Genomic DNA, 13,513 nt, shown 5'->3' on the forward strand with positions numbered 1-13,513 from the left:
GTGCAGGCTGTTTCAGTCTAACTCGCCTCTACAACCGTTCCCGTTTCAGTTGCCAAACATTTTTTACAGGAATAGGTTGCAAGCCTTTCAAAAATATAAAAATTGATGGCTAAATGAAAAATTCAAAAGTGAAGAAAAATGATGCCTAAAAGTTTTATGTAAAAACGAGCATTGGTAATTTTCAAACAATCTGCTTTGATTGCTGCTGCGGTATTTTGAATTGACCTTATAAATGAATGACTCATTATTTGATTTTATATATTTGAAAGAAAATTATTGAAAAGAAAGAATGTATGGATGCAAATTGCTAATTGTTGATGTATCGATTTATTTATGTATCGATACAGGATGTAGCTACTGTATTTTGAATTGGCCATTCAAATGGACAATTCACCCATTGATTTTCCATATTTGAATTTATTTCAAATGAAGAATGTATCGATGCAACGTTGCTGCATATTGGACTATTGAAACTAGACATTGTTTAAAATACAGACCTAATGATATGTAATAAAAAAAGTTTTTGAATTGTCAATGCTATAGTAGTAAAACAACCTTTAAGCATAAATGTTTTAAAATAAAGCTCAAATGACACACTGACCAATGTGGCTTTTGGTGGTTCGAAGGAGTGGTAGTTCCACTTATATTTGTGACAACTTCTATTCGTTTTAATTTTAACTTGGATATAAGTTTCACTTCATGATAGACTTATGTTTCATTTTTTTCATCCATTTTTCCATCCAAATGTAGTTTTTAATCTAATTTGACTTTGACTTCAATTCGTTTTAGGTTTATTATATTCATTAATAGTAATTTTTATTAATTTATGACTTTATTTCTGCATACTCCAAGTTTTACTTTCGCACTTAATTTTTCGTTGAAAGAAAAATTATGCAGAGAAAGGTAATTGAGCTGTCTCTTTTAAACATTATTTTTATTAGTTTCTGTTCCAATTTACTTGACAAAGGTTTATTAAAGGTCAATTGCAAGAATATTTATATTTTTTCAGCCTAATAAATTGGACTAAAATATTGGGCAAGTTTTAATATACAGTCGAAATCCTTGATCTGCTTTAGTTTTTGCAGTTGTTTTAAGTTTAGATAGATAGATATTTTTTATTTTCATCCAAAACATATAAATTAAACAAAGAATTTACCATTAACGGCCACTTTTAAGACAAAAGAGTCCTGACTGTGGCCACAATTCTAACCACCATGAATCTGCTAAATCATTTCTTCAAATGATTTTGAGGAAAGAAAAAAAATCCTTGGGGGGGGGGGTAAAAAAACAAAATTATTAATATTAAATACTAAATAAATAAATACCCTTTCCTCTTATCACACTTCTCTCCTTTTTGAAAAATGGAATTTAACCATTCTCTTGAATGATGCCAGACTTACTGCCGCTCTGACCGATTCTGGAAGGTCATTCCAGACGCTGACACCTATGTTCCTGAGAACAAATCCTGCTCTCGTTGTATTTCTTCTCTCGTGAGTCAAATCCTCCGAATTCCGGGTAAAATAAGGATGATAAAACGAGTTAGTTTTAAAAAAATCATAGAAGTACTCAGGACTTACCTTACTTACACTTTGAAAAACAAAAATCGCTAGCTGGTAATCACGTAGCTCGCCTATGTTCAAAATAGCATTCTTTCTAAAACACTCCGCAGTATTCTGACAGTTTTGAAATTCTCCTATCAGACGCAGTGCTTTGTTTTGTATTATTTGACTTCGCTTATAATTCATCACGAAATTGCTTGCCCAAACAGAACAACCGTACGTGATGTAAGGGTGCACAATAGCACTGTATAACAATTTGACAACTGCTACCGGGAACACTTTTTTCAGTCTCCTCATCACTCCCAATCCTCTAGCTGGTTTTGCCGACACTATTTCACCATGCTTCTTCCAAGACAAATTACAATCAATATAAAATCTGAGATATTTACAAAAAAACGCCATGTGCTTTATAACGGTGCTAACACCGTTATAAAGCACTTTTTCAAGAAGTAGAAGTTCTACTAAACACCATAAAATTCGTTTTTCTTGGATTTACTGCAAGGGAGCTTAGAGCTGTAAAAACATGAAGCCGACTAAGGACGTGGTTCGCTTTTTGTACAACCTCTTTTGAAGTCCGGGCAAACACTGTGATAGCTGTAACATCGGTGAAAAAGGTTAAAACTGAATCATTTAGGTAAAATCGAAGAGTGTCCACATGTACCAAGAAGAGTAATGGGCCAAGGACTGATCCTTGGGGAATACCGCAATTTATAGGCATAGCTGCGCTAGATATATCACTTATCACCACCTTCATTGACCTTCCACACAGATAAGACCGAAACCAACTTAATGCTGTATCTTTAATTCCAAGGTTTCGCAGTCTTTTCAGTAGAACTTCAAAATCCACAGTGTCAAACGCCTTCTTCAAATTCGTTTTTCTTGGATTTACTGCAAGGAGCTTAGAGATGTAAAAACATGAAGCCGACTAAGGACGTGGTTCGCTTTTTGTACAACCTCTTTTGAAGTCCGGGCAAACACTGTGATAGCTGTAACATCGGTGAAAAAGGTTAAAACTGAATCATTTCGGTAAAATCGAAGAGTGTCCACATATACCAAGAAGAGTAATGGGCCAAGGACTGATCCTTGGGGAATACCGCAATTTATAGGCATAGCTGCGCTAGATATATCACTTATCACCACCTTCATTGATCTTCCACACAGATAAGACCGAAACCAACTTAATGCTGTATCTTTAATTCCAAGGTTTCGCAGTCTTTTCAGTAGAACTTCAAAATCCACAGTGTCAAACGCCTTCTTCAAATTCGTTTTTCTTGGATTTACTGCAAGGGAGCTTAGAGCTGTAAAAACATGAAGCCGACTAAGGACGTGGTTCGCTTTTTGTACAACCTCTTTTGAAGTCCGGGCAAACACTGTGATAGCTGTAACATCGGTGAAAAAGGTTAAAACTGAATCATTTCGGTAAAATCGAAGAGTGTCCACATATACCAAGAAGAATAATGGGCCAAGGACTGATCCTTGGGGAATACCGCAATTTATAGGCATAGCTGCGCTAGATATATCACTTATCACCACCTTTTCAGTAGAACTTCAAAATCCACAGTGTCAAACGCCTTCTTCAAATCAATAAAAATAGTTAGAGGGATCAAATTATTTTCTAACGCACTATTTACACAATCTAAAAGGTGATGAACGGCATGCACTGTAGAATGACCTTTTCTAAAACCCAACTGCGAATCTGACAAAAACCCAAGCGAATTCATGTACTCGTATATTTTCTTATACACTACTTTTTCATAAATTTTTGAGAAGAGCGGTAGAATAGATATTGGTCTCCAGTTGAAAATATCTCTTTTATCGCCTCCTTTATGGAGGGATATAACTTTTGCCCGCTTTAGTTCGTCAGGAAACACACCTTTTTGAACAGATAAATTGACTAGATATAATATCACAGGTAAGAGATACGCAGCAACTGCTTTAAATGCTTTAATGTTTAGGCCATCAACACCAGCTGCATTAGATTTGATCGATTTCACTGCTTGGGTAATGTCATCCAAAGTTCATTCGGTACAGTAAAATGAGTGATGAAGACCGCGGTTATCGTCAAACTCCTCAGTATCTAGCTGTCCGCTTTGATCTTTTTGCCTCTTGGTTTATTTGCGATCCTATTTTGGTAAAAAACTTACAAAACTCTTCACTAACTTCTTGCCTCCCACTCACAGTTCTTTCCACATATGGCTAACTGTTCAGTTGATGCTGAATCCTTACCATTGCCGAGAACGCTTTTAATAGTCAGCCAGGTCCCTCTAATGTCTCCTTTCTGCGATTTTAATTTCTCTCCGAAATACTCCCTCATTGCAGCTCATCGTGCGGAATTCACCCTATTTCTTGCCTTTTTGTACTCTTCCCAACTGTCATCACTCTCACAATTGAGATAATCTGAGAATAATTGGTCTCTCATCTTCATCATTTCCAGTATTTCTTCCGTAATCCATGGCTTCCGCGGTTGGTTTTTTCCTTAGTTGCAGTTTTTAATGGGCAATACTGATCATAGATGGGAGACAAAATACTCATAAATTTATCAAAAGCAGTCGATGGGTCTTCTTTCTCCGCCATGACTTCTTGCCATGATACTGTGCTGATTTCATCTTTAAATTCCCTGAGATTATCAGCTTTCATCATTCTGAATTGAAGCTTAGTAGTGGTTTTATGTTTACAGCCAAATCTTTTAATGGCGCAAAATACTGGTAGATGGTCAGACCCAGGGTGTAAGACAACTTCAGCACAGCACTCCACAATTGCATCCGAAGAAAGGAAGATATTGTCAATCAGGGTTGCCGAATGATCTGTTATCCTGGTTGGGATTGAAACTGCGGGATAAAGGTTATGTGAAAGCATAAGGTTAAAAAAATCAAGGTTTACTCCATCTAGATTTAAAAGATCGAAGTTAAAATCGCCTAAGAAAATACATTGGAGTTTAGTACTTGACATTCTTTGATGAAATCCATCGAATTCTCTAAAAAATTCATCTGGGTTTGCGCTGGGCGGCCGGGAAACCAAAGAAATGATGAAGTTTCTATTTTTCTCTAACTCTATTTCTATTGATAAAGTTTCGAGCTTACCTTCATTCCAGAGAGTTAAATCATCTCGAATTACGTAATCCAAAGAATTTGCTAGCAGAAAAGTCAAACCTCCTCCTCTCATTGAACTCCTTGATTTTGACACAAGTTTATAGACTGGAAAAAAATGTGACGAGAGGAAAGTGTCTTGAGTTACGAACGACTCGCAAATCACTAATACTTCTACCTTATTTTTATAGAGATCTAGCAGACGGGCGACCTCATGGTGGTTAGAATTCAGATGACAATTCCACTGAGCCACAGTTAAAGACTCAGATTTCCCAGGCATTTCAATATCACTTAACCGAATATATTTGCTACTCCGCAGCGGCTTAAATGGATGACCCACAAAATCATTCGCTACCGATAACGACAAAACATCTTCAATACGAAACGGTGAATTTTGCAACAAGTCCAAACGGGACTGCTGCATATCATTATTTACTTGAACAGCCATTCATAATCAAACAGTTCGTGGTAACGAACTGTAGTAAGGAGCGACCCGGCTCAATAGTAACCAAAACTCTAAAAATGGAATTTTGATATCAATAGCTACATCAAAAGAATTGCATTTTAATTCTGATTTTAAATATATAAATTTCATCAAGTTTAGTCTTACCCATCAAAAGTTACGAGTCTGAGAAAATTTGCATTATTTAAGAAAATAGAGGGAAAAACCCCCTATAAGTCGTAGAATCTTAACGAAAATGACACCATTAGATTCAGCGTATCAGAGAACCCTACTGTAGAAGTTTCAAGCTCCTATCTACAAAAATGTGGAATTTTGTATTTTTTGCCAGAAGACAAATCACGGGTGCGTGTTTATTTGTTTGTTTTTTGTTTTTCCCCAGGGGTCATCGTATCGACCAATTGGTCCTAGAATTTTGCAAGAGGGCTCGCAAGAGGGCTTCACGGAAATAAAAAGTTCTAGTGCCCTTTTTAAGTGACCAAAAAATTGGGGGGCATCTAGGCCCCCTCCTACGCTCATTTTTTCCCAAAGTCAACGGATCAAAATTTTTATATAGCCATTTTGTTCAGCATAGTCAAAAACCATAATATCTATGTCTTTGGGGATGACTTACTCCCCCACAATCCCTGGGGGAGGGCTGCAAGTTACAAACTTTTAACAGTGTTTACATATAGTAATGGTTATTGGGAAGTGTACAGACATTTTCAGGGGGATTTTATTTTGTTTGGGGGTGGGGCTGAGGGGAGGGGGCTATGTTGGAGGATCTTTCCTTGGAGGAATCTGTCATGGGGGAAGAAAAATTCAATGAAAAGGGCGCAGGATTTTCTAGCATTACTATAAGAAAACAATGAAAAATAAACATGAAAACGTTTTTTCAAATGAAAGGAAGGAGTAGCATTGAAACTTACACTCAAAATTTACTTACTTACTTTTTAAACTTACTTACTTTCTTCACTCAAGAAGAAAAATAATCCGCTTATTCAAATTATAATCCCTTGGTCACTGAATTAAATATTAGCTCTAGGTCAGGTAGAGACTATAATCCTTTAGTAATAGGTTATATCCAAAAAAGGTCCTCACAACATGAACTCTGAATGAAGACTCTGAATGAAGTCATTTTTAATATGAAATTTCAGTGAAATGATTAGGGAGATTTTTAATAATAGGATTGATTCACAATTTTATCAAAATAGTTATTCATCTCCCGTTTAGCCGTAACTGTTAATGTCTTTAAATAAATACACATCTAGGAAACTTGAAACCACTTCTGCTGAGCTTCCTCCCACCGTATCCAATCCACTACTCCATCTCTATATATAAGATTTGAAATCACTATGACCCTAGGAGCATACCCTTAAAATATTCATGTCGATCGGCCTAGTTGTTGCTTACATATAGCGTCATTTTACATAATTTGTTTTGATTTTTAACGGTAAAAAAAGAAAAAGTAATGTCCGTGTTCTTGACTATGTTTTGTAGGATACATGTTCCGAAAATCGACCCGTTAGTTTTGCTTGAATCCCATACACATAGACAGACCTAACTTTATAAATACAGGGAAGAGATATAAAACGCTGAAAAAAATTAAGTTTGTCCAGCTCTAGCTAAAACGAAACTAACTATTAAATTTATCTTAGTCTTTAAATAGTACTTTATTGACCATTAGCATTCCATAGGAATCATATAAAGAAAGCACCACCAAATAGATGATACCACAATAAAACATAATATAAACACTATACAAGTCTATGTAAAAAAAATTGCACATTCACTTTCAGCTGATAATATACGACATGTAAACTACATTGTTGTCAAAATTTGTTTTACTTTCAGAATAAACCGAAGGGCGACACATGAAGTATAGATTTTTGCTCAAGTATTTTCCAATCTACTCGAACTTACTTTGAATATTAAAAATATCTAAATATATATGAGAAATCTAATATATAGAATTCTTATATTTTAAAGTTTGCCGATCCTTAGCTGATACTTAGCGAATGCGAATAATATAATGGAAGCACCGCCAAACAGGAGATGCGGCAATCAAACTTAACTACAAAACACAATATATTTGTGAAAAAAATGCAGGTCCATTTCAGTGCCTAATAGTAAGTTTTGTTATTTTGAATTTTTTCTTACCTTTTACAGAATAAACAGAAAACTTATACTAAATGGTGTCTTTAAATATCCATATCTTTTTTGGCATCTATATTTTCTAATCCATTTTAACCTTCCAATATTTTTAACTTTAGGAATTCTTCAAATAAATATGGAAAACACGATAGACAGAATACTTGCAGTTTCAAACTGCGACTCAAAAGATGTTCTTTTACTGTATCCTATTGGAATTCTTAGGAGAAAACTTTCGTTTAACGATATTTGACGATTTAAAGTCGAAATTCTTTGATTTGAGTTATTTGCCTGAGGTTTTTGCTTATTTTTTGTACATTCACTTTTCTATACATCAACAAATATGAGTATTATTGTCATTTGATTTTAAACATCAAAAACCTCAAAATCAAATAATTTTTGCCCTCGAACCTACGCTAGGTTTTCTCAAATCTGAAAACCACGCTTTTTTAAATTTTTCTTTTGCTTATTTCAAAGTTATGGACTTCTTAGGTACGTAAAATTTATGTCAGTGTTGTCACATTTATTTTCGAGAATAAAGAAGCAAAACTAATTGGTTAAATTTGACAATGCTTTTCATCTGTGAAATTTCAGACATTTGCCATCTGTTGATTCCCATAGATAACTACAATTTCCAAGCAAAACTGTACCTTAAGCTGTGAGTGCAATATATTTTTAGCCCATTCTTGCTGATTTTTCACTCATGTTCCTTTTTTTTAATTTGGCGCCCGCTACTCACAGACTCAGCATAACTGTATTTGGAGACTTTTCGCATTAAAAATTAAACTCTTGGTTTTTCTGATCTTTTTTCAAGATATATACGGTTTTAGCTATATGAACTATGTGTTTAGCTCATTCTTGTTGACTTTTCACCCATGTTCCTTTTTTTTAATTTGGCACCCGCTACTCACAGGCTCAGTATAACTGTATTTGGAGACTTTTCGCATTAAAAATTAAACTCTTGGTTTTTCTGATCTTTTTTCAAGATATATACGGTTTTAGCTATATGTAGCTGTATGAGCTATGTGTTTAGCTCATTCTTGTTGAATTTTCACCCATGTTCCTTTTTTTTAATTTGGCGCCCGCTACTCACAGGCTCAGTATAACTGTATTTGGAGACTTTTCGCATTAAAAATTAAACTCTTGGTTTTTCTGATCTTTTTTCAAGATATATACGGTTTTAGCTATATGTAGCTGTATGAGCTATGTGTTTAGCTCATTCTTGTTGAATTTTCACCCATGTTCCTTTTTTTTTAATTTGGCGCCCGCTACTCACAGGCTCAGTATAACTGTATTTGGAGACTTTTCGCATTAAAAATTAAACTCTTGGTTTTTCTGATCTTTTTTCAAGATATATACGGTTTTATCTATATGTAGCTGTATGAGCTATGTGTTTAGCCCATTCTTGTTGAATTTTCACCCATGTTCCTTTTTTTTTTAATTTGGCGCCCGCTACTCACAGGCTCAGTATAACTGTATTTGGAGACTTTTCGCATTAAAAATTAAACTCTTGGTTTTTCTGATCTTTTTTCAAGATATATACGGTTTTAGCTATATGTAGCTGTATGAGCTATGTGTTTAGCTCATTCTTGTTGAATTTTCACCCATGTTCCTTTTTTTTTTAATTTGGTGCCCGCTACTCACAGGCTCAGTATAACTGTATTTGGAGACTTTTCGCATTAAAAATTAAACTCTTGGTTTTTCTGATCTTTTTTCAAGATATATACGGTTTTAGCTATATGTAGCTGTATGAGCTATGTGTTTAGCTCATTCTTGTTGAATTTTCACCCATGCTCCTTTTTTTTAATTTGGCGCCCGCTACTCACAGGCTCAGTATAACTGTATTTGGAGACTTTTCGCATTAAAAATTAAACTCTTGGTTTTTCTGATCTTTTTTCAAGATATATACGGTTTTAGCTATATGTAGCTGTATGAGCTATGTGTTTAGCTCATTCTTGTTGAATTTTCACCCATGTTCCTTTTTTTTTTAATTTGGCGCCCGCTACTCACAGGCTCAGTATAACTGTATTTGGAGACTTTTCGCATTAAAAATTAAACTCTTGGTTTTTCTGATCTTTTTTCAAGATATATACGGTTTTAGCTATATGTAGCTGTATGAGCTATGTGTTTAGCTCATTCTTGTTGAATTTTCACCCATGTTCCTTTTTTTTAATTTGGTGCTCGCCACTCACAGACTCTGCATAACTGTATTTGTAGACTATTCTCAATAAAAATTTAACTCTTCGTTGTTCCTATTTTTTTTCAAGATAAATACGGTTATCGGAGTTTTCATTTAACGGATTCAAACAATCAGGTTTTATTTCAATGTCGTAGTGGATTTAATACCAATCAAGCTTGTTTTTATAACTTTTGTAAGTGAAATTGATACTTCGAGTTTACATTCCAAATGTATGTCTAATCACTACGAGGCTCAGCTTATCGATGAGTTTGGTAGTCTCATTAAAGCATTGCATAAGTTTTTATAAATGTATGGTTGTTAATGTCTCGTGTTCCGTTCTTAGAAAAAAAAATACAACTTTTTCAAGTTCAGACGAAAAAATCGCAACTATAATCACTCTTCCATAGACAAGTCAATTATTGTTCGTTTCCTTTCAATAGCGTTCGAACCTTGGAAAATTTTCGTCAGTAGCTTCTTGTTTTTCATTCCTTGTAAAGAGCCATTATTGATTTTCAAATCCTCTTCTTCTGAGAACGATGTCTTCCAGGACGAAAATGTTTTCTTGCAACTAGATGTTTCAAGATTGGTTGTAGAGTTTGTTGTGTTTGCACTATGTTTAGTATAAGAATCTCGTTTTGTCTTGGGAGTCTCCCAGCAAGAAGGAGGCCTGTAGTCGATTTTTTGACTTTCTGGAACTACACCAAGTGTATCTTGGTCGGATTCGTAGTCAGGTGCCTAAATAAGAATGAGAAAAGTTAAATATAGAGTAATAAAAAGTGTCTTTGATATTTAGTTCATCTTGATGGAGTTGAAACTTAAATAGAAACCTACTTCTTTCTATTGTGTCTCCTTTTTTTTTCTTTATCTAGTTACTTTTTGATAAAAATATCATTCCCAACTGAGATGCTGACGTGTTGTGATTCCAAAACTGTGTTCCACATACGAAACTTCTGACATATTTTAGTAGAAAGAATTAGAATGCCAAAAGGAATTAACTGCCTCCTTTCCCTCCAAAAATGTATCATATTCCTAAGGCCGTTACCATCCTGGGGTCCAGTCTCTCCAAGACCTTGTTCTTTCCCTATAAGTCGTCATGTTTTTGTATGGTACGGTTCATATTACATTGTTTCTATCAATCATTTTTCTTCTGTCTTAGTGCTACAGAATTACACAAACTTATTTACACTGAAATATTCTTTACCCTTTTAAGAACTCTTTTTTCGTCTTTAATATAAAAAACTACACACACATATTCAGACTGAAATTATTTTTGTTCTTCTAAGAACCATTTTTGATCGATGTGTTTCTTCTACCGTTAATGCTATAGAGTTAGACAGGCTTATTCAGACTAGAATTTTTTTTTTCCTATTGTTAACTTTTTCTATCAGCCTTTTCTTCTACCTTTAGTACTTCAATACTTTATTTTACATTCATACAGGTGCTTGACCAAAAGTCAAAACCAAAACAAAAGAGTCAAAAGACCAAAATTCATACTTGACCAAAAATCAAAGATATTTTGATTTGATTTTTTTGATTTGATTTAATAACGGAGTTAATTCAAGAAAATACACAACAAAATACAACAAAACACAACAAAATACACAACAAGGAACACACTAAAAACAGTCAATACTGCAAAACAATTAAGCCTCCGTAAGCTTTTGCTTGTTTGGAGTACAAAAAAAATAAGAAGAAAGAAAAAGAAAGGAAAAAGAAAAGAAAAATATTTACAAATCAGTATTTGCCCTACTTCTGGTCGCAAAAACCTTTCCAAACAACAACACAAACCCGTGTCCATCCAACAAAAAATAGACAATTTATTTCCTATATATTTTTCTTTTTTTTGGGGGGGGGGATTGAGAGCGAAAGAAATTCATTTTAACTTCTCTTCAAAAATCTTACAACTGGAGACTGTTTTACGATCTCTATAGAAATCACAAATATTTGCCAACTTTTCAAAAATTCAGGCAAACTATTCCAAACATTTGGCCCAATATAACGTATTGAAAATATAGATCTAATTTTCACGACTTGAGGTTTCCTCACTTTATTTGCATATCGTGTAGGATAATTGTGTATGTCATCACCAGAAGTAAATAAAGTTAGGAAAAACTGAAGAACAGATTTGGTATAATACTTATACGTGAATAATACATAATAAAAGTTTCCTCGACCTGACAGGGGGATAATATTTAACTGTAAATATAGAGATGTAATTGATGTTTATTTACTATTTCCGTTCATCACTCAGAGTGCATGTTCTGCGTCATACGTTGAAGCTTCAAGTAGACTAAAAACGTACTAGACCTAAAAACGTACGTACTAAAAACGTACTAAACGTTACTGGAAATATAAAATTTTCCTCGACCTGACAGGGGGATAATATTTAACTGTAAATATAGAGATGTAATTGACGTTTATTTACTATTTCCGTTCATCACTCAGAGTGCATGTTCTGCGTCAAACGTTGAAGCTTCAAGTAGACTAAAAACGTACTAGACCTAAAAACGTACGTACTAAAAACGTACTAAACGTTACTAGAAATATAAAATTTTCCTCGACCTGACAGGGGGATAATATTTAACTGTAAATATAGAGATGTGATTGATGTTTATTTACTATTTCTGTTCATCACTCAGAGTGCATGTTCTGCGTCACACGTTGAAGCTCCAACTAGACTAAAAACGTAATAGACCTAAAAACGTACGTACTAAAAACGTACTAAACATACTAGACTAAAAACGCACGTACGAGACTAAAAACGTATACTCACAAAATAAACCAAATGCGGGGGGGACTAAAGAAAATAAATTAATCTCACCACATAATTTGGGAATATATTCTTTGACTTTTTACTCATTCCAAAATTTCTTGCAATTTTACTACTTATAAAATATATGTTTTTTTTTAAACTAAGGCATTTTAAAACAATTTTGTTGGTGCGCTTGACACCAAATTATCTTTTTGTATATCAGTGATCCAGGGGTAATAATTAGAAGACCTACCATATATAAGAAACCCTGATTTATTATAATTTAACAAAAGTTGATTTATTCTCATCCACTTGTCTATGCATAACAGGTCCATTTTCGTTATTTGTATTAAATGAGTGCTGCCACAGTAAAACGGATGTCATCAGCAAAACTGGGAAGGATAATCTTAGAGTTGGTATATAAACTTCGGGAATTATTAATTAAACTCATTACAGAAAAGCTCAAGTCATTAATATATACTAGGAATAAAAGGGGTCTAAGACAAGACCCTGAGGCTCACCAAATTCAACTACTCTTTCAGTCGACTTAGCTCCAGAGATTTCTGCATACTGTGTCCTACCACTCGAAAAGGATTCAAGTAGTTTCAATGCCTTTCCTCCTATACCATAATTTTTTAGCTTCCCAAATATAATTAAATGATCAACAGTGTCAAACGCTTTTACAATATCTAAGAAAATAGACGCCACTTTAAAACCCTGGTCTAGAGCATAATTTACAAAAGTAGTCAACATTAAAACTTCATGTTCTGCAGACATCCCTTTACGAAAACCAAATTGATTATGATGAAATAACGATCTACTCTCCAAAAACTCAAACACTCTAATACTGATGGTAACCGGTCGTAGATACATTGATACATCATTATTTTCACTTAAGATGGCTCTTCAGTGTGAAGAGCCATCGCTCGGATATTGCGCAACTGACGATGCTGATCTTCCTCCTATGCTAGAAAAATGATCACATATTTGTTCAGTTGATTGATTAATATTCTGATCATCATCGACAATAAAAATATCATCGTGATCAACCGGATTAATCACAGATTTTATAACTTTCCAAGTCTTGCCAGGGTTACCTTCTGCTTTTATATAACCATCGCCCAGAAAATCTACCTTAGCTCTACGGAGCAGGCTGTTCAACTTCTCAATATATGCTTTATAAGCATATAGTGATTATGATTATCGTTAATAATTCTTTCTCTTCTTAGTTTGACTGCATTCGACTCTCGTATTTTTAACCATTGAATACCAACTTGTAAACTTCTCATTTATATTCTTATCATTATGATTTATAAAATCAAAATTTGTGTCTCCTAGCTTATTATT

At 34.2% G+C, this 13,513-nt stretch overlaps 2 protein-coding genes across 2 annotated transcripts in view; both read right to left on the reverse strand.

The window, feature by feature from the left end:
- Window positions 1-2,444: 2,444 nt before the first annotated feature.
- Window positions 2,445-3,062, reverse strand: LOC136041510 (uncharacterized). The gene has a single exon (XM_065726217.1). The coding sequence runs from the start codon at window positions 3,060-3,062 to the stop codon at window positions 2,445-2,447; it is 618 nt and encodes a 205-aa protein (XP_065582289.1).
- Window positions 3,063-6,732: 3,670 nt separating this feature from the next.
- LOC136041489 (uncharacterized) overlaps window positions 6,733-13,513 on the reverse strand; it is a 37,083-nt gene continuing 30,302 nt past the window's right edge. Inside the window, exon 4 of the mRNA XM_065726185.1 lies at window positions 6,733-10,149. Coding sequence (XP_065582257.1) covers window positions 9,808-10,149 — 342 coding nt within the window. The 3' untranslated portion in view covers window positions 6,733-9,807. The remainder of the gene's footprint in view (window positions 10,150-13,513) is intronic.

This window comes from Artemia franciscana, unplaced genomic scaffold (genome assembly GCF_032884065.1).
Source record: "Artemia franciscana unplaced genomic scaffold, ASM3288406v1 PGA_scaffold_23, whole genome shotgun sequence".
NCBI classification, from domain to species: domain Eukaryota; kingdom Metazoa; phylum Arthropoda; class Branchiopoda; order Anostraca; family Artemiidae; genus Artemia; species Artemia franciscana.

Excerpts from the sequence above, each read along its gene's own strand:
- LOC136041510 (XM_065726217.1), bottom strand. The coding sequence starts at position 3,062 with ATGCCTATAAATTGCGGTATTCCCCAAGGATCAGTCCTTGGCCCATTA.